The sequence below is a fragment of the Mastomys coucha genome, unplaced genomic scaffold (assembly GCF_008632895.1).
Source record: "Mastomys coucha isolate ucsf_1 unplaced genomic scaffold, UCSF_Mcou_1 pScaffold14, whole genome shotgun sequence".
In the NCBI taxonomy this organism is placed as follows: Eukaryota; Metazoa; Chordata; class Mammalia; order Rodentia; family Muridae; genus Mastomys; species Mastomys coucha.
The window spans coordinates 115,651,375-115,673,391 of NW_022196896.1; the positions used below are offsets into that span (position 1 = coordinate 115,651,375).

At 48.8% G+C, this 22,017-nt stretch overlaps 1 protein-coding gene across 3 annotated transcripts in view; it reads right to left on the minus strand.

The window, feature by feature from the left end:
- Positions 1-22,017, minus strand: part of Iqca1 (IQ motif containing with AAA domain 1) — a 109,196-nt gene that overhangs the window by 10,913 nt on the left and 76,266 nt on the right. For all 3 annotated transcript variants that reach the window (XM_031368374.1, XM_031368372.1, XM_031368373.1), the window contains exons 14-15: positions 16,645-16,752; positions 12,766-12,965 (exon numbers count right to left, since the gene is read on the minus strand). In XM_031368374.1, the coding sequence (XP_031224234.1) occupies positions 12,766-12,965; positions 16,645-16,752 (308 nt within the window). The remainder of the gene's footprint in view (positions 1-12,765; positions 12,966-16,644; positions 16,753-22,017) is intronic.

The window sequence follows — 22,017 nt, forward strand, 5'->3', positions numbered from 1 at the left end:
TTTGCAACAGTTTGTGCTTTGTGTGAAACTGTGGCGGGTAAAGGCAATAGTGGCTACAGCATATAGCCAGTGTTAGGAACTCTTATTTTACATTTTTTGAAACATTGTTGAGACAACATTATTTATTCATGGACTGATAGAAAAGTCACTAGGGGCTGGCCAAGTCCATTTCCCTGGCATTGTGTGCCAAGTGAGAAAATAGATTATGTATCTTCAGAGATAAAGTAGATGTTGATTGAACGCAATCCAACTCCTGGATCACATGCATCTGTGTCCCCCCAACACATGAGGACACTCGGCAAACTGTAGGAGCCCACACAGTTGGGGAGCTATTAGGCTTTTAGACCCTGGGCCATAGAGTTGGAGAATTCAAGTCTTATTCATAAACCCCAGTCCTCAGATGGTGTGGGACTGTAACTGAGGGTGGTCCAGCAGGGAGCAATGGGGTCACTTTGTAGCAGGCACAGGGCACAGGCACTGCATATGCCAGAGCCAGCATGCATGTGATGCAGCCACCCCTTGTAGGGGCCTATCTGGGCTTCAGATGCGTGTGACCTCTAATACTCAATTCCACAGATTGTGTCCCATTTAAAAAAAAAAAACAACCCTGTTTATAGAAGGGGACACAGAGTCAGAGGTGATCTGAGCTACACAGCTCCAAGACGGCAGAGGCAGGACAGAGGCCAGCACGGTGTGGGAAGCAGGGGCAACGTAGATACATAGTGACCCAGACAAATGTTGTGGTTCTGTCTGTTCTACATAGAACTGGACAGTTCCAGAGTCTCTGTCTCAGGAGAGGGCCAAGGGGTCTGGAGATAAATGCATGGAGGACAAGGACCCAGACACTCTCTGCTGCTATGAACCCTAGCTCTCTTTCTTCATGCATTGGTTCTTCTACTGAGCCCTATCCCAAACTACTATGACCTTGTGAGCTCCGAATTTGGGGCAACCTCCATCCTGGGTGCTTTGCTATGGCCTGGTCTCTTGTGGTTTATTTTTGGCACCAGAATCTGAACAGACATTTTTCCCTTTCCTAGGTTTTGATTGCCAGAGAAAAAGAGAACAAAAAGTTCAGTCAAGGAGCTAGGGAGATGGCTCGGTTAACAGAGGCTTGCTGTGCAATCATGAGGACCCTGAGCCTGGATCCCCAGACCTAGGTAAAAAGCTAGTACAGTGATATATGTATCCCAGTGCTGGGAGCTAGAAACAGAAGGATCCCTGGGGCTTGCTGGCTAGCCATTCCAGCCAAAACAGGCAGATCCAGTTTCAGCGAGATCCCTTGTATTAAAAAATAAGGCGGTGAATGAGGAAGACAATGCTGACTTCTGGCTCCACATAGATGGACAGGTAAGTACATCACACACCCACCCACACACACATATGCAAATATACACACAGGCACTTGTGCACACACACACATGCACACACACGAGCACACACATATGTGCACATGCACACGCATGTGCACACATACATGCACATGCATACATGCACACACATACACAGATGCATGCACTTGCATAGGCATAGGCACAGGAACCCGCACATACACACACACTGGTGCACACATATACATACACACACACACACACACACACACACACACACACGCTCATGCCCACATACACACAGCCCTGCAGACTGTGCTAGTAACATTAAAACAGCTTGTGCCTGGTCCTTCTCATGCTTCACCTTTCTCTCCAAATCCCAAGCCCGCCCCTGCCATCCCCTGGAAGTCTGGTGTAGCTTCGCACAGCTGCTAGTGAAGGTGAGGCTGCCCAGTGGGGCCTGGAAAAAAAATCTCAACCCAATGACCCGAGGAGTGACCAGCACAAACCAGCTACCTGCACTGCAGCTGCCACCCTAAGGGCGGATGCATGCCACAGGATGAAGGGACACCCTCTCTGCTTCTCTCTCCCTCATTTATAGTCTTTTATTTAATAAAAACAGTGCCCAGAGGTGTCAAAGCAACTTATTAGATGACTCTCCAGCTTCAATATTCTACGTGTCTCTAGGGAAGGCTGCACACGCACTGCAGAGAGAGGGGCTGGGGCCAGCGATCCTCCTCCGGACCTGCAGTGGGGAAGCCATCATGTTTGGACGCCAACCCTTTGCTGGATGGTGAGGACTCAGAGAGAGGCGCGGAATCAGTACAGGATGTAGGCTCCCTGTGAACAGTGCCAGTCCTGGCTGGGAAGCCATGAGAAAGGACTGTTAGAGGCAGACAGTAGCAGGGAGTGCTGGCCGCCAACTGGTGCTTAGAACTTTACTTCGCCACGTGTGCCTGTGCTAATCAGTGGAAGGTACACGAGGGACCAAGAGGAGCCAGGGTAAGCTATGACCTCCTGTCCCCACAGTAGCCTCGCTTTCCTTGGGATGAAGCTGGAGACTTTAGACCAAACTACCCATTCACAGGGGTCTCCTAGGACCACGGGAAACCGCAGGTATTTACATTAGGATTCATGACAGTAACGAAATTAAATTGCAGTTATGCAGTAGCAACAAAAGTAACTTTATGGTTGGGGGAGGGGTCACCGCAACTGTATTAACTGCATCAAAGGGCCACAGCATTAGGAAGGTTGAGAACCACTGCTCTAGATGATGATGTCCTGGCTGAGAAATGGCACATAAGTGGCTGGGTACCAAAATCTTTACATTTTGAAGGTTATGCTTATAGATGGTTATTTGAGGCCACTTTCATACCTATGTGTAATACATATGTATAGTTTGAGGCCATTTCATACATATGTATAATATATACGTATAGTTTGAGGCCATTTCATACATATGTATAATATATACATATAATTGAGGCCATTTCATACATATGTGTAACATATATGTATAGTTTGAACGGATTACCCCATACTTCTGCCCCTCCCATCATTCCCCACCTTTTTCCCCATGACCCTCCCCCTCCCCATGACTCCCTCTCCCCTCACTTCCTGCCTGCTTTCATTGGGCCTATAGTCATCTGTTCTCTCTCTCTTCTTTCAGCCTATCAGAAAGGTCGTGAGGAACATAGTCACCTTGCTCCTGGGAGTATGAATCTCTAATTCTCCTGTCCTTTCTGTGGCGAAGCTGAGTGGAAGTGGCCATAGGACTTCCAGTGCCTGTGCAGTGCTGGGCAGAGAGGAGAGGCCGGATAGCTGGGCAGTGAGGCAGGGTTAGAGGAATGGAGGCTGCCTGCTTTTCATGGCGAATGAAGACGTAGGGGTGAGGAACTGAGGAGAGAGAGTAGCTTTCCCAAATTTTGGCCTTAATGTAGAATGTAAATTATGCTCTCTTTCTTCCTTTAGAGGCCAGGGGCAGCAAGGTTCTGAGGCACTGTGTAGAGTGACTGGGCCGTAAAGATCAGCAACGCAGGGACCAGTTTCAAGGAGCTAGGGTCACAAGGATCTGGGAAAGCAGGAGAGGGCAGGGGTGAATCTGTAGGTGATTCAAGGACAGCGGAGGGAGGGTGGCAGGAGCAAGGGGGATGGAGACTGTAGGCACAGATTAAAGCAGACAAGAGCTTTGAGGTTTCCAGATGGCCACACTGGAAGGAGAAAGTGCCTGTGCTGCTCTGGGTGGGAGCCAGGCTCTTGGGCACTGGGTATGATGCATAGCACAAAGGGTTTTTAGGGTGGTCACAAAAGGGGTCAGAGGCTGGAGCCATGTGATGGAATGTGTTAATATATTAGAAGCCATGGATAGCCTGGGAAGACTTCAAGGGTCTATTTGTGTTAAAGTCAGTGTGTGAGGGCTGCTGTAGCTGACACTAAGCTGAGAAGTGGGCAACCTTGGTTCTGTGGGCAGTGGGCATGGCTGAAGGACATTGGGAAGGACAAGGTGGGAGGGGAATAGAGGTTTCTGAAGGGAACAGGCGAGACAGAAGCAGTGGGTGCCTGGGAAGGCTGGAATGGACTCTAGGGTATAGAGCTGGCTCTAAACACAAGAAGAAGACATGGAGTGACCAAGGGGAGAGTGAGATTAGAGGGGACCAGATGAAGGAGGAAATAATGTCAGCATGGGTCGCCGTGATCTTGAGGGTACCTGACATCAGAAAAGACCAGTGGTCCAGGAGGGAGATTATCCAGGAATGGTGTGGAAGGATCTGTAAGAGGAGAGAAGGGTTGGATAGGCTATGGCTGGGGCAGAGCCCTAGGACTGACTATTCCAGGAAGTCAATGATGAAGGAAGATGGGGCCTGGGAGGGCAAGCCATCCTGCAAGCAGGTGCACGATGGAACACTTGGCTGTGGGCAACGATGGCCAGGAAGTTGAGCAGCTAGGATGCCACTGGTGGCGTTGGCAGGAGTGCAAGGGACAGACAGGCTGATGAAGCGTGCTTGGACAGAGTCTAGAAGACGAAGAGGGTCTTTCAGGAAGATGTGCAAACAGTGAATTGGGGAGGAGAGTGCAGAAGTATCTAGTAAGGAGGGGTAAGGAGACCGCAGAGATGGCGTGGGATGAGGAGGGAAAGGTAGAAAAGGCAACCTTGGAGGGAGACAAGGTGGGAGACATAGAGAGAACCACCTCTGTGGGACAGGGTGTGACATGGTGAGGGATGAGGAGTTAAGACAGACTCCCTGGTAGGTGACAGGTAGGGAGAGGGGCCATGGTTAGGTAATAAAGTGTTGAACTTCCAAGATGGCTGGCTTCTTTCTCACCCTCCTAACTTGAGGCAGACGCCTGGAAGCCTAAAACAAAGGCCTTGTCGGCTTTGGCCTCCCACCAGCAGGCCCCTTCCTGATGGTCTGGATCAGGACACATCACACAACAGTTCCATGCCAACCAACCACCATATCTGCTTTCAAACTGACCAGCCTTCAACTAGGGGAGGAACACTCTGAGGCTTTAAAAGCCCCAGGTTTTGAGAAGAGACTGGATTTTTTCCCTTCCTTCTGAGTCCTGACCCTCTGCTTCACAGACTGCATTTTGCTCCATGTGTTTGCTGCAGGCACGCGGTTTCTCATCGATTCTGTGTGTGCTCTTTAGATTTTTCCTGCCTTCTATTTCCTTAACTGGCAGAGAAAACAAGCCCAGACAGGACCTCTAGATGGTAGTGTTTGTGGGGCTTCTCTTGGATTTCTTCTAAAGGCTGTATTAAACTGGACACATTGGCAGAGGAGCTGGGCAGACATGCCTGCTGAGGAGGAGGTCTCTCACTGCAACACCCACCAGTGGAGTGGGTGCACCACCAGGACAGATCCCCTGACTCTGTCCATCTCATATCTGTCTTCAGGCAGTCCCTGTCTTTACAAACCCCTGCACACCAGACAGAGATGGGAAGGTTCCTTGAGTCTGTGAGCATTGCTCCACGGACTGTCTCACAGGCTGCCCACCCTGCAACCCCCAGATGGAAAATGTACTTCTCTAACATCATAATAACACTAGGGACTGCCATTCATGGCTCTAACCTTATTTTGAACACATTTTGAACAGGGATACTGAACTTTGTTAGATCTACCAGTACTTAGATGTGCATTTGGGGAGGGGGCATATGATTGATATTCCCTCAGATAACTTCTGGAGAGACAGGGCCTTAATGAAGTCACACATGGGTTGTGTGGTTTTAAAGTTGCAGTCTCCTAGAGGCCCTACCTGTCAACATCCTCCATCTCTGGTGAACAGGTAGGGACCACCACAAGGGAACTAAAGCATGTACACTCTGTCACCTGTTAAAAGTGTAGCACACATTTTCTTTGTCCGGGTCTTTATAGTCTTTCAAAGCTTTGTGACAAGACAGCAGCTTAGGCCACAAGGCCAGAGGGTCACTCTGTGTTAAGTTTGCTATCAGCACAGTTATAGGTAATACTGCTGGCCTGGGGATTATGATAAATAAGGCTCAAGCAGGTCACCTTGCAAGACTTGAAAGCTGCTGTGGTGGGTTGAATAGGAATGGCCCCTTGAGGCTCAAATATTTGAATGCTTAGTCATTAGGGAGTGGCACTATTTGAGAAGGATTAGAAGGATTAGGAGGTGTGGCCTTGTGGGAGAGTGTGGGCCACTGGGATGGGCTTTGAGACCCAGTCTCTTTCTACAAAGTCCTTTTCTGTTTTCCCTCGGGGTACCTGTTGGCATTCAATCTCATGCTAGAGTTTAGTCTTAGATGGACTTTATTACCCACTTTGGGCTGTATTCCCAAGCAACCTGACTCTAGGAAGAATCAGGCCCAGCATGCCAAGGCTGCTACTGGCCTCACAGTGTTCATGGTCCCTGTGTGGATCCCATCCATTTAAAAATGAGGGTGGTTTTGTTTTTCTGGAGAACTCTGATAGTAAAGAAGAACTCAAAGATCAAGAACCTGACTTATAAAAAGGTATGCTGGGTCCTGGGATTGTTAATAAGAAGCACTTGGACTCTGAGAATAAATCCAAAGTTTGATCTGATTTTGTGACTAATTATTTGTATTTAATAAGCTAAGCTCTCTAGGCACCAAGGTCATCATCTATGGATGAACAGATGAAGGAGGCTGAGGGAGGCTGGGAATGTTGTCAAGGCTCAGTAAGTAAATACAGTGTTGTTTGTCATTAGTGGGATGATGAGAGGAAGATGAGTAGGTGTCATTGGGTGACATCTCACCTTTAGCTGAGTGCTCTGCTAAGTTTTTTTTATAAGATCCTGCAGATATCAGATGGAGGCTGAAAGAGCACAAAGTACCAGACTGTTAGCATATCCTCTCTGTGTCCTTCACTGGTTAACTGGGGTCAGACCTGCATACAGGCCATTTGATCATTTCAAAAGCATTTTGCTGAAGATAGTTCAGGGTGAATGTGGCCAGTTGCCTGCTGGAATGGGCATGTTCCTCCTAACACAGTCTTGCAGTATTCTACCAATGTAATCATTGAAGATCAGTAAGCCATGATTGGGCCAGGACATTTGTGCAAGGTGACGCTGGCCTCAGTGGCCCAGCAGTTCCTTGATGAAGTTGATTGTCTGCTAACTCACCGAGTGAAAGAAAAGTTTCTAAAGCCACCATGATGCGTACCACACTGTAGCCAGGTTCAACAAATGGAGCGCTCAGGTGACTCAGCTTGGCATGGCTCCTTTGGCTTGGGTTGAGATGTTCAATGGCTGGAACTGCAGGGCCTCACCTATGCTTTTCCATGTCTTAAGAACCCAACATTCACGGTTACTGGGGGGCTCTACCTATCCCTCAACCTTCTAGAATATTTGCCTGCCTGCCTGCCTGCCTGCCTGCTTGCCTATCTGTCTGTCTGTCTGTCTGCCTGTCTCATGGAGGCTCTATTTACCAACAGTAAGTGCTTGGCTCTGCTAGGCCCATACTCCTTTTGCGTGTGAGAATTAAAAAGAGAGAGAGAGAGAGAGAGAGAGAGAGAGAGAGAGAGATTTGACAATTTGCTAATGAAAAATGGTCTCTTTTGCTCTTTTAATTTTCACTTAGCTATGGAGAAGCTTCATTTAAATTATGCAGATAGTTTGAGGTCATGGCCAATTAAATGTAATTGAACCTCTGAAGTCCTGTGGCATAGTTCACTCTGTGGCCAGCAGAGGGCTCTTCGGTCCTATCAAATATACATTTGTGTCTCTGTCAATTACTAAGCCTGATCTTCCTCAAAACAAGGAGGCCTCTATTACTGAGTTCTGTGAGTCCTCTGAGCACACTGCCCAATGGTCACCACAGGCATCAGACCTCAGAACATGCTGGCTTAGCCGTTAGAACATGCTTACATCATGTAAGTTGCAGACATGAGCCCTGGATGTTTTAGGGTTCTTCGCTGGATATGGAGAACTTTAGGAAAACAGTAGTAAAACTCAATAACTGCTTTCTAAGCTATTGCCTCCGTTTACCAAGCTGGAACCACACACAATCATTCCTTCACGTGTTTGCTCTTTATTCCACGAATACTGGCAGATCATCTGCAGGAGGGAGGGAACCTTCAATAGTGGGGACCCCTTCCTGTCTGTAGGTATGTAGTATCCTTGGTCTGTATGTGAGGTGCTGCCATGTTGGAGAGGAATGGAAGGATTCAGGCTACTGGGGGGTTCACATTCTAAATTTACCCTACTAAATAGGGTCCATTTGAACAGTATGTGAAGGTGTTTTTTTCTGTACACATTTCTGTTGTTAATCGTTATCTTCTTGTGGTACATTTTATACAATCAATGAAGTGATTTCAGATTCTATAAAGAGCCTACCTTTGTTCTGAAACTGATACGCAACAAAAGAGCAGAAGTATTCTAAAACTGGGAGCCTGGCTGGTAAAACGGAGGTGAAGAGGCAGGGCAGGAGAAGAGAAGGGATTCATGACAAGGGCTGCTCACTCTGGTGGGCAGTGTGTTGTGGGTGGGCCACGGTGCTAGTAGGAACTGGACAGAATGGTGCTGTTGCTGTCCATCGGGGGGAGAGTTCAGATGGAGGGATGTTGTGTTCTCACATGTGCTGACTTTGTGCTGAAAGCCCTGCTCCTCCCAGTCCACGCTCTTCTACATAAGGGCTGAAGGGCTCACTCCAGGCTGCACCAGCAGCCTCCGATTCTGTACTCAGGGACTTAATGTCCACAGTGTGTTCCTCCACACCCTGCTGGCAATACAGGTGCCCACAGTCGGATGCTCTCTTATCATTCTTCTGTTTTCTTTTCCTTTTTTTCCAAGCTACTGTTTCCTCAATTTGAGGTGGACTTTCCCACATGGTTCCATCTGGGCTCTTTCTCTAATGTTCTCCCCACTGACTCTGTCCCCCCAGGACTAAGTGCCGAAGGCTCAGATAGTGGAAGACAAGACGAAGATCCCTCTGGCTACCCAGATGCCCACCACTAAACGGTATGAGTGATGAAGCGTAGCCTTGTAGTGTTGATGGCATGGCATTGTGGGTTCTGAACCATGGCACATACACACTGTGGGATGCTGGTGGTGGAGGCGGTATGTACGTGCAGATGAGTCCCATGCACTCTCCACACATCCTGCTTAAACCTGCCATTGACTTAAAACTGCTAGAAGCCAAGGACATGCACAGGAAAAGGTTTGGGGATCCACCTGTACCCCATCCCTCAACCTGAAACCGCCTTTAACACACCATGGAAGGTGACCTTGGCCTTCATACAGAGACTCTTTCAGGACTTATGCTCGGGGTCCTGTATCTGGTCCTCCTTTCCCTCTTCCTGAGTCTCCCTCCTCCTCACTCCCACACTGTGTATGCATGTGTGTGTGGTTTTACGTGCTCGTACATGCATGCATGCATGTGCGGATGTGTGCGTGTGGTGTCAGAGATCAACTGTAGATGTCATTCTGAGTCCATCCTCTTTGTTTTTTTGAGACATGACTTTTCACTGGGATCCGGGGCTTGCCGATGAGGCTAGGCTGGGCAGACCAGTGAGCATCAGGGATCCTTCTGACTACACCTTCCCGGCACTGGGATGCCCACAGCTGGCCTTTTGTGTGGGTGCACGGGATGGATCTGTAGCTCTCATAATGCTTAGCAAGCACTTTACTGACAGAGCCGTCTTTCTGGTTTCCCCCTTCCTTTCTTCATTTAGTCAGCTCATTTGAGGTCAGGTGTTGCCCTCGTCACATATATGTCACATTCTTCACAGATCTAGGTTAGTCACACCAACGCATACAACAGCTACATCTTGAGGTTATTCATCGGAGTTCTCTTCCCCGGGGAGCTGTGGAGCAGAGCTGTCTGGCTCCTCTTGGGACTGTGGCTTGAGCCTTGGAGAGCAGCACATCTGTGCGGGGTCCTCTCCAGGAGAAGGAGCTGGGCATCAGAGCTTGGTGCATCCTGTGCTCGCTGGCTGCAGGCTAGTGTGTCTGTATGACCTGGAAGTGACCTCCTGGCTGAGCAGCCATCTTAGCCCACTTCCCCTAGGACCTCACCCTTGTGCTGGAGGAGGAAGAAAAGAGCCACAGGCCATCAGGGAAGAGCCAGCATCTCCCCAGAGACTAGGTGCAGGCTGGAGGGTTCTACTGTTTATTCACCTTCAGCAAATCCCACAGAAGTTAGCCTTGCTGAGCCATGGCCTGCATCCTACATTCTATAGTGAGCCATACCCTCCAGCTTCCGGGGCACTAGTGAGCTACATCCTCAGGCTTCCTGCCCTTGACTCGCCTAAGCAGGCTCCTAATCTGGCCTTCCTCTGGTTAATTAAATGCAGATAGCTTCTCTGTCAGTCATGGGGTGGTTGGGGGAGAAGTGGCCTCTTGGAGCATCTTTAATTGAATGACTCCCACTCCTGAGACTTCTGGGTCTTTCATTAATCAGCTACATATATAACAAAGGTGAAAACTAATGAGGTGTGTGTCAGGCGCCCGACACCAAGAGGTCTAGGCAGATGATGGGCTGTCCTACATTTTAATGGCCTGACATCTAGCATCTCCTGTCCACATGATGTCCGATTGTAATAATTCTGGTAAGTGCAGTGATCGCTTATCTATGATCAAGACGAGGGCTCTCACTTTCCAACAAGCTGAACACAATGATTAGGCTACTGGCTGTGCCCAGAGTCACACCAGGAGCTGTGTGGGCAGTAAAGAGACCCAGACACAAGCTGTGTGTTCATTACTCAGACTATGAAACATGGAGGCTAGCGCCGGGCTTTGGGCATCTTAGAGCAGCACCATGACCCAGTTCTTTCCTCACTTTGTGTCTCTGTCCATAAGCTGTTATGAGACGAGAATAGGTTAGTTTTATTTCTGTTGCTGTGATAGGATATCGGGACTAAAAGCAACAGTGAAGTGGGGTGTTGGGCTTCATTGTCTTGTTTTTTGAGACAGGGTTTCTCTGTGTAGTCCTGGCTGTCCTGGAACTCATTCTGTAGACCAGGCTGGTTTCAAATTCAGAGATCTACCTGCCTCTGCTTCCCAAGTGCTGGGATTAAAGATGTGTGCCACCACTGCAAAGTGGGGTGTTGGGGTTTAACCCAGTGGTACAGTGCTTACATAGCAAGCAAAAGGCTCTGGGTTTGGACCTCAGCTCCAGGGGTGATGGGAGGCAACATAGTGTAGGAAGAAGTTAATTGGCTTAGACTTCTAGGTTGCAGTCCATCATTGCAGGGAAGGCAAGACAGAAAGTACAGCTAGTCATACCATATTCACAGTCAGGAGCAGAGGGGAATGGATGCATGCTGCTCTCTTGCTTGCTTACGTTCAGCTTGATTTCTTTATTCTTGCACAGCTCACGACTCCTTGCCTAGTAAATGGTGCTGCCACGGAGGACTATAATTTTCGACATCGATTAACCATCAAGACAATCCCCACAGACCAACCTGACCTAGGTAGTTCCTCTCTGAGACTCTCGTCCCGGGTGATTCTAGGTGCTGTCAAGTTGACAGTCTGAACTAACCAGCACAAAGTACACAGCAACATGCACAAGAATGTCCAGGGTGGGGGTAGTTAGGTGCTTGGAAATGCTGATGCTTACAATTCATGTGTGATGAAGTCTTGCGTCTAGGATATACAAATAATTCTAACAAACTCTGAAGCCAATAGCCTATGGAAGGTAAGCAGCCAAGGGGCCGGCGAGATAGCGAAATAGGGAGGTAGTGCTCGCTAGATAAGCATGGAGACTTGAACTGGCTCACCAGTCAGTATCCACTTAAAACAGCCAGGCATTGGTGTCTGCTTCTAATTCCAAGGCTGGGCCAGTAGAGAACAGATCTCTGGTGCTTCCTGGCCAGATGGCCCAGCCTGTTTGGTGAGACCAGACCAGAGAGAGGCCCTGTCTCCTAAAATGAGGTGGATGGTGTCTGAGGGATGATTCAAAGGGTTGACCTCTGGTTTTCACATGTGCTCGCACCCACAGCTGCATGCTATCTGCTACTTACACAAGTGCACCCACACATGCAAACAAAACCACACACCCGCTCGCCCATCCATCTACACAAAGTAGGCAAGGTCCTCAGGAGATAATTTTCGAGAGGAGTCAAACAAGCAGAGCACGTCAGGTAGGCGTCCCGTTATCAGAAGTGTTGTGCTGTAGGGTTCCTTTGCTACAATCACGGAAGAAGGGAAGAGTAACACTCTCTAGGGCCCTGTGGAAAGAGGTGTCTGAGGGAACAAAGCCCTCTGCTACCTTCTCTCATCTGAGATGTACTGGATCAGCATCCCCAGGAGGGACTCACATCTACTCCTGTGACATTGACACTGGATTCTATAGTCAAAGCTGACACTGTAATGGCTAAGGTGGGTTGATCAGCAGGGGTCAACCTCGAGGTCTTCAGCCAGATTGAAATTACATCTTGTAAAATCTTCACATAATGGATAGAAGATTCGGGTATTTGAGTTCTTTAAGATTCATTCATTCTGGTGATGGGACCCAGAGGAGCTGATAAGAACTTAACTATGGTCACAGAGCTGGCAGTGGTCCTCTGCGAAGCTGTCTGTGACCCTGTGTCATCCTTGCCTGTGACCCTCCTATCCTGGGCCAAGCTCCCTGAAGGTTCCCCTTTCAGACCCTTCGAAAGAGCTCGAGCTCAGAGAGTAATGGAGAGCCGTAATTTTTACCACATGAGAAACAGTACAAAGGTGATCAGGACAGTGAGACGAGCTGAGGAGGTAAAACGTGGGTTTGATTTCCCAGGAGACACACAGGCATCTCAGCAAGGAACCCTGTGGCCTCGGGAGTCAGGTCTGGGCACCACGGTTTCTAATTGTAGGATGCTCAGCCAGATGTGGAAACGGTTTCTAATTGTGGGATGCTCAGCCAGATGTGGAAATGATCTAATTTATGGGAGGGTAAAAGAGGAGCTCAACACTAGAAGAATGACCCGAAGGAACCAAGTGCCATTATGAAGAGGGAGGCGAGAACCACGGCACATACCTTGAAGACCAAGTGTATCATCATCTGCAGGCCGGTTTTGCCTGGGTACTTCCCGGCGATGTTCGAGGCAGACAGGTTGAAGAGGTTAGCCCCTGTTTCGGTGCAGATGGCGTGGACCAGCATTTTCTTCCCTACGCCTGAGGGTCCAGCCAATAGCAGCGACTTCACCAAGGGAGCTCTCTCATGCACTTCTGCCGACCCTGGAAAAGGCGGAGGCCAGTGCTGTTGAGTGTGCCCAGAAAACCAGCGAGCGGCCTTTCTGCTAGGGTGCTGCATTGTGCGAAGGGGTCTGTGGCCATGGTGAGTACACGGAAGTCAGGTCAAGTCCAAGGCTCACCTTCTGCCCCAAGGGGCTCTGGAGCCTCTGGGGTCCTCCAGGCCAGCGTTTCTCCCCTGGTCTTGTATTTTCTTTCAAACTCATAATTTCAAAGATCATTCCTATAATAGCTTATCCAAGTTTTTAAAAATATTTATTTGTTTGTTTGTTTGCTTCTTATTTCTTTGTTTTAGTGGTGGGACAGACTGCAGAGAGGCTGACCGCGAGGTTGGCAGAGACATGTTCATTTCTCACGGAACCTCCTTTTCTACTATGTATATGTATTGAAGTGTATGAGACAGAGGGAAAGATCAAGGCCAGGAGGCAAAGCCTAGAGATCTCCCTCCTGAGCTGGCCCCAGGCTGTCGGGATCAAAGGTCGCCTGGCACTTGGCTACAGAGCAGCTTGCGTTACCATTTTTGTTTCTTTCTGTTCTCATCGGCCCAGTGTATACCTCAGTCCGGGGGAGGGGGAAAGGGTGGGGGCGGCAGAACAGACTGGGCACTCAGTAGGTACAAGATGCACGGGTTCAGTGCTGGTCAGTGGGGGGAGGGGAGCAGCTGTCCTCAATGGGCTCTGGTTTTGGAGACTCTGGGTACACATGTCTTGGCTATTAATATGTGAATATAATGATATTAATTATAAAACGTGAGACAGGTTCTTACCTGGAACTGATCCTGGGACTGCCCCAGGCTGGCCTGATCCTTCCTCTCTGCCTTTCTAATGCTAGGATCACAGCCATGGGCCATCATGCCTGGCTCAAAATAATTTGTCCTTTTCCTTTCTTTCCAGGTATAATTGAAAAGATAGAATTGTTTGAAAGTCAGAAACGTATCTTTAGAGTGGCTCAAAGTTCTACATATTCTTTCCAGTGACATAACTGAGGTTTATGTGGCAAGAGAGGGATGCAGGAACATGGCGTGATGGAGGAACAATTTTATGGTGGTGGGAGAGAGAGGGGCTATTTATTCCTCTTTCTTTCATACTTGGGTATGGAAGGATGCTTTGGGTGTGGCTCCGGCAAGCCCCGGGTGTGCCTGTGGCTGAGTAGGGTGGATTTTAAATATAGAACAAAAAATCTTGAGATGTGCTGCTGAGGGTTTGTGGTGAGAAGGAAGCTGAGCCCAGAGGAGGTGAGCCTGCATCGGGAAGCCAGGATGGGGCTGAACCTGCAATGGGAGGCAAAGGGTTCTTGGGACCTCAAGATCCACATATACAGCTAGGGGTCTCAGCTGGACCCTGGGAGAAGAGGGCATCTATGTGAGACCTTGGAGTAGGGCATCCCAGGAGCAGTGTGTGAGAAGGATCCTGGTGATGGTGGCGTGGTGGTTGATCAGGTTGGTCTTAAGGGAGCAGCGTACATTTTGATTGGTGAGGTGTCAGGGGACAGCGGTGGGGCAGGTAAGGAGACTGCTGTCAGTAGTCAGCTGTCTGATAGGTAGATAGGAAATGTAGGCTTGCCAAGGGTGCTGGTCGGGGCTGGGAGAAGTCTGGGAAGGGGTGGCAAGAGAGAAGGGCTGAGGGTGGGACCTCAGGGAGAATGTGCCAAACTTGAATGTAGGGCATCACTTTTCTAGGGAGAGATCACCCAGGCCACTTAGAGGTGAAGAGGGTGGTCCAGGGAAGGTCCTTGTGCTTGGGACCCAGCTAACCCAGGGATCCTCATTCTCATGGCGTGGTTTAGAGATTCGGGACACTTCTAGTTTGAGCATAGCATCTGTCTAAGGTCTGGAGTATTGTAGAGAAACAAGAGGCCCGGTGTTCTGGGTCCTGACCCTATTTCTGTCTCCTAACTTTACTGTCACCTGGAGATGTAGGATTGAGGAGGGTACATGACCAAGAAAGAAATCCAATGATCCACAACTACAAAAGGAAAGAACCCTCCCTGCCTACTCTGGATCTTCCAGGACCTGATGGGACACATCCTGGGCTTTCTCTTATACCCTGAGGGGTCTAGGAAGCCTCAACCCTAGTCCTCGCCACTTAGGACGGGGCTCTGTTTCACCACCAGGTGTGGACACTAGCCTGTGTGGGCTTCTGCCAGCCCCACCACTGAAGTGATCCAAACAATCATTGTCCCCCAAGGCCTTGCCTCTTCTCTTTTCTAACAGGACACCACTTTCCAGGTGAGCATTCCCCAGCGAATGCGAGGGACCAAGAGGTAGCTTTGGGAACTATGATGGCAGACGCCAGCACCTCGAGGACCAAGAGGCAGCTTTGGGAACTGTGCTGGCAGATGCTAGCATCTTCCCAGGTCGCTTTCTCATTCAGCTGGAGGTGACACGAGATGTTTAAATACCTGGAGGCATATCTGCTCACACGGCTCATCTGCCTTTCTTGTGTCTGCATTCCTGACAGGTGACATAAAACTCTCTCGGGAGGGCCAGCTCTCCAGCTGACTCTGTGGTCAGGAGGGCTTGGCAGCTGTTGGTATGGAGTGGGGTGAGGGTAGGGTGGGGGGGTGGGGGTGATGGTGGTGGTGGGAGGGTTCTCCGTGTCAAAGGGGCGAAGGGAGCTGGGGTAGGGTCCCTTTGAAGCAGACTGGAGAAACGTGCACAGCAGGGACTTGCAAGCCAAGGGAACCTATGTAGTGTGCACGCAGGCAGGAAGAGTTCCTTATACACCCTCGACTTCATTGCGTGTTCTGACTCCCATTATGGTACAATAAGGTGTGAGGCTCAATGTATTTTATTAAGTTGGCCCTGTGAATGCTACATATTGAATTTGTTGACATTAAATCTTGGGCTCCAATATGTTATATTTGTATGTGATACAATATGAAATATAGTACCTGTACATTTATATTGCCCCTAAATTACATTTCCTACTTCTGACGTAATGTCAAGAGAGGACTTACAGCTTTCTTGCCAACTTAAAGTTCTTAAGTCCAAGCGGGAGAGAGTTATTGGAGTAGGTGAAGCTAGCCGTAATTTCTAGTTTCAGAGCGGCAGGCAGAGCTCTGTTGGTTGTTGGGCTGCCCTCCTGCAGCAACCACCAAACGGAGGGGAGAAAGGGGCTACATGCCTCCTGCATCCCTAGGCATACTCTTGAGCTGTGTCTGAAGAAGCGTGATGGAACTCTCTCAGCAGTGAGAAGGGACCCAGCCTTTTTTTTTTTTTGGTTTTTTGAGACAGGGTTTCTCTCTGTAGCCCCGGCTGTCCCGGTACTCACTCTGTAGACCAGGCTGGCCTCGAACTCAGAAATCCGCCTGCCTCTGCCTCCCAAGTGCTAGGATTAAAGGCGTGCGCCACCACCGCCCGGCTAAGGGACCCAGCCTTTGAAGGTAGAATTGGAGGCACGCAGCCACGTTAGCTCTTGGGCTCAGCTCATTGACTTCACAGAGGCCATCTCTCTCAAGCTGACTGCTGTAATACCAGACCCAGAGGTGGCACAGAAGCTCTTCCCAGCATGCCCTTCTCTGCTGGGCATGCACTATGGAAGTGAGACAAGGCTTCACATCCTTGGCTGCGAATGGGGAACACCCTTTTGGTGTCCAATGGGAAATAGCATCAAAGCAAGAAGAGAGGCTGCTGTCCCAGCGTGTGGGAATGGCCAGTCCTTACCCAGAGGCAAGATTCCATACAGTGTGATGAGCTGTCTGACATCCAGGAGGGAGGGCATGGGCTCTATGGCCACCTGGCGCAGAGTCGTTCCCAGGTAGCTGTACTCACCTGGGGAGGAAGGGAACATGGATGAGTGAATGGGAAACCAAGCTGGTCTGTGAAAAGAAAGGACAGAGAACACAAACACAACATGGATGAGCTACCATGGGGGCACATCTGTCCTTATATTTAACTCTGAGCCTGATGTAGCCTAGAGTCATTGAAGAGGAAAGCCTTGAACAGAGATTGACCTGTGACCATGCATATGGGGGTTGGTGTAGGAAGGCTTGGCCCGTGTTGGGCGGCACAATCTCTAGGCAGGTGGTCCCAGCTGGGTGAGCCAAGCATGGGTGAGTAAGTGAGCAAAAGCCAGATCAGTGAGCTAGTAAGAAGTCTTCCTCTATGAGTGGTTCCTGCCCTGACTCCTGTCAATGATGAACTGCAACCTGGAGGTGTAAACCAAATAACCTCTTTCTTCCCAAAGTTGCCTTTGGTCAGAGAGGTGTTTTTTGTCTGTCTGTCTGTTTTTTAAACATCGTAGCCACAGAATGAACTCAGGGCGCCTTTTTTGTAGATAAGGTTTGAAGAGAAACCAGGCAAGAAAGCTTGGCTATACCAGCTGTGATAAAAGGCAAATTACATCAACTGTTACAATAATCTCCCATGGGGGGGGATATTGTCTGCCTAGCATGTTCCAGGCCCTGGGTTTGAAACTCAGCCTTGCCACTCAGAATCACTTAGAAAGAAAAGAAAAACCCTATAGGGTTGTGTGAAGTGAGATAAAGTTCTGAGTGACATACAAAGAAGCTAAAATATTGCAGGATTTTTTTTCAGACTCTAAAAGATTATGTCTAATATTGTTGGAAAGTTCCACCATAAATTATGTAAGATCCACGTGGAATGTGTGCCCGAGCAGTACAGAGTGAAGGGAAGGGTCTGAGTCTAATTTAGGACAAATAGAAACAGCTCCTGTTGAGGGTAATATTAATTTACATTTTTATCATTTTTAAAGGGTTACCAAAGGAATAATATAGAAATAAATCTCTACAGGTTTAATTAAAGATATCAAAGGGCTTAATTGTAACTAGCCATAAATCTGAAGTGTTATTTTCTAACTCATTTAGATAAGGTCACCAGGAAAATTAGTTTGGCTGTCTCCATTTGTCACAAGGATGGACCTTTATGTACTGCTATGATTCCCGTGATCTGTTTCTGAATGCACAGTGAAGATACTCCCAGAATGAGAGCTCAGGGTGTTTGAGTGCCTCCTTCACCCCCAGAAGCATTCTTCCTTACCTCAGTACTTCAGGTGCTCACTGACCCCAGAGTGTGTGTGTGTGTCAGATGCAGGGAGTGCATTCCTGTGTGTGAAATGCCGAAGACGCCCAGTGCTTAGAGCATTCCCAAATGAGAGGAAAATTAGAGCTGAAGCCGAGAGACCGGCCGCTGTCTTGTGCAGGGCAGCCTTCCAAATTCTCAGCATTAAAAAAAAAGCCCTTGGCAAGGACAACCGTACTGGTTGGCGGAATGAGTGATAGTGGACACTTCCATTTCGGATCTGGAGAGTCCTGCATTTTAACGAGCAGGTAATAAATAGCAGAATGGTTAATTTAGCCTCTACCAGAAGGGAAAGAGAGCCTGTAGCAACCATTAAATCTAGTGCTTACTGCCAGTAAACACGACATTAGGGGGGCAGTGGAAGCAACCTCAATTTTCTTGCTTGTGTAAATCCATATTAATATCCAGGCGGACCATATTTTCTGGAACCTAGCAGATTTTATTTAAACAAATTATATTAAATTAAATTAGTGGGTGTTGGTTCTGATAGAGGGAAGGATCCAACTAGCCTGGGCTGCTTGCCAAGTTAGGAGCCTCACTCTGAAAGCATGTCTCTGTGTTTTACGGCTGCCCGGAGTGGGAACCATTATCTCTTCTCATCTACAAAGTCAGGGTACAGAAAGTTCTGTGTCCCCTGCACAGGCACCAGATCTTCCAGACAGGAGATGAAAAGCAGGAGAGAGGGTCTTTGAGATAGAGGGTGTGACACAGGGCTAGGAAATGCACAACAATTGAAAGAGAAATGGGGCGTGCACAGGGCGCTGAACTCAGCTCTAGTACAATCTGTGCACTGGCGTCCTCAGGCCTAGTTCTCACTATGTGACTTTACCCGGGAGGAGGATCTTTGAAGATGCTTCTGGAAAATGGGCCCACCAGGGGCCTGAAAATTAGCAGGATTTCTGTCTGTATAGGAATAGGAAAACTGGATACAGAGGAAGACACATCTGGAGGGTGGATAGGACCCAAAGATGAGCGTGCAGATGGGGTGAAGCACCCACACATCAAGTGGTACCAGAAAGAGCAGTGAGTTCCAGAAGCAGAGGAGACGTGGCCTAATGCCTCCAAAGGAACCCACCCTGCCACATCTCAACCTTGGACTTCCAATTTGCAGAACTGAGAGCTGGTCCATTTCTACTGTTAAGCTACTAGGCTTGTTGTCTCTGTTAAGACAGCCATAGCACACAAACACGGAGTGAGCAAAACAAAGAGAAGCAGCGTAGAAGAGCACAGTTGAACACAACCAGAAACATGAAGGATCCTGGAGATCAAAACAAGATCAGCAACTTGTATTTCCATTCTATTCAATATAGGTATAAGAAAGGAACTGAGAATGAAGCAGTTTATCAAAATTTCTCTCTCTCTATCTCTCTCTGTCTCTCTGTCTCTGTCTGTCTCTCTGTCTCTCTGTCTCTCCCTCCCTCTCTCTCCCTCCCCCCCTCTGTATTTGGAAGCCAGATGTCAGTCTTTGCTATTCCTCAGAAGCCATCTACCTTGGTTTTGAGATAGATTCTCTCCTTGGCCTGGAGCTCAGTAGGTAGGCTAGGCTTATTGTCTTGTCTCCGCTTTCCCAGCACTAAGAGGCACCACCACACCTGCCTTGTTTTCTACAAGTTCCTCGGATAGAACACAGATCCTCATGTTTGCATGGCAAGTATTTTACTGGCTGACCTGTCTCCACACCAGCAATCTAGCTTCTTAGAGAAACTCTCAGGACCAGGAGCGAGGGCATACAGGAGGGTCTATGAACATAAACAAGGCTCCTTGGCACACCACAGACACTGAATGCTCATCACACATGGTGGGGAACAGCGTGTAGCATGGCTCTCTATGGACAAACTGGCTGCTACCTGGCTACAGAGTTAAAATCCAGCCTTAATGACGTATTTCTAGAAATGTTGAAGAACTGCATTTGTGTTTGGCACGAGCACCTCAGTTTCCAAAGAGAGTACAAATATCAAATGACCCAAGAGACATCTATCTCCAGGTGAACTCTGTTGCAAGATCATGCCTGTACTCAGTACTGAGATACTCCACAGCTTCTAGGACTGGAGTTTTGGAAGCTTTCAGCTTTAGCAGAGGCGATGAGCACCAAGGAGAATGGGACTAGCTTTAAGAAGGCTTCAGTCCATTTCTCATTATGTACAGCAGCTGCTGAGCCGTGGCGTGCCAAGTCCACTCGGGAGCATCTTGAGTTGTTTGTAGGTGACTGGGTCTCTTGGTGCTCTGAGTAGATGTGAGGTAGGAGGGGGTGGGGGTGCAGGGCACCCTGAAAGCAACAGCCCTTTTTTTGGTGACACCCTGTACCCACCAATGAGGGTGACAACAGCATTGGCAGAGGAATATCGGGAGCAGCAACTAATAAAGGGCTGAGAACTTGGGGTGTGGCTCACTCAGTGTTGACATAATTCACTGCTGCTGCTGCTGCTGCTGCTGCTGCTGTCATTTCCATCCCACAGTAGCAGAAGTGGAGGCATCAAAGGAGCCAGGAAAAGGACAGGGATCCTGAGGCAGGAGTGGACTATCCCATGACTATTCCAATTAAGGGCCCCAAGCACCTGACATCCAGTCTTATCACTGTGGCAAAGGAGCCTGCATTAGAGAAGTGCCCAGAATACTTTGCATGTGAACCTGGAAGCTTGCCGCTTCCAGGTTGGTGTGCAGGCTCTTCAAAACCATGCAGTCCTTGCCAAGCCGAATTAGATGTTTTGTTTCTTGGGTACCTGAGATCTGTCCAGGAGCCTTCTCTCCTGGGCTTCAGGGCTTGGAGTTGAGCATCTTGGCAGGGGCAGAGTGGAGGGTAGCTCTGACCTGCTGTGGTGTGGATGATGTCTGGGGCTTTAAGGGAGCTAGGAGGAGAGAAGAAACCACTGGGCTCTAAGAGCTGACTTCAGGCCCCAACAGAGTTGAGCGCTCACCGCTGGACCTGCATCGTGTCCCCTGGTCTTTGAAGTGTGCTGGCTGTGCAGCCTGCTGTGTATGAGGTCCCTGCTTTCTCCCATTTGGAGGAGGAGCCTCGGAGACCTGGTCTACACACTTGCTCTCCTGTCCACGTGCAGGAAAGTCAGGCTGCTGAGGAAGTCTTTCACAAGGCATGAGTTACCCAGGGCCAGCAGAGGGATGCCTCTGTGTAAAAATGCTAAAAAAACCAAGAAAATTAAAAAACAAAACAAACAAACAAAAAACTAAAACCAGTGTGCCAGAGGACAAGTGAGAGCTTGTCATTTTTACTCTAAGGATGGGAAAGAAGAACAGAAACGAACTGCCTGGGCGGTACTGAGATCGAGGCTCTTCTCAGTGGTGGGCAGCGTGTTGAAGAACATCTCACACGTACTTGACCACAGTTCCCTTAATGTACGAAGTCTGTTCAGCTTTTCTGTTGAAGGAAACCTTCAGACTTGAGGCAGTCTGTCCCCGAATCAGAAATGGTTCTGGGGAGGTAATGACCAATATCAAAAGTGCGATCCAAAGCCTCCGCCATCTGGCTGGCTGGTCTACACCCAATCAGAGGCTGGCAAGTGAAGGACTGGATTGTAAAATGGCCTCATGTGTTGTCCAGCTCTACCAAGAGGGTTGAGTTGGATTAAGGGAGGTGAAGGAACCCAGGGCTGGGGATATGGCACGGAGGGAAAAGTGTGTGCTGAGCAATCACGAGCTACTGAGTTTGTGAAAGGTAGGCTCAGTGCCGTACATCTGTAACTCTGTGCTGTGGAGGGAGGCAGAGGCAGGAGGATGTGTGTGTGTGGGTTTCATTGTTTATTCAGCCAAATCTGTGAGCTCCAGGTTCAATGAGAGAGCCTATCTAAAAAAATAAGGTGGGGCGCAACAGTGGGAGACCTATAAGACCTATATGAACACGAGAAGACTCCATAATCAAAACTCAACAAACCAAGCTAAATTCTGGAGCAAACGAGGGTTGTGTGAGGCTTCCCTGAGTATACAGGCCTGTCCTGTAATTTGAGAGATGAAGAGGTAAGGGTACCTGGGTGCAAAAAAAAA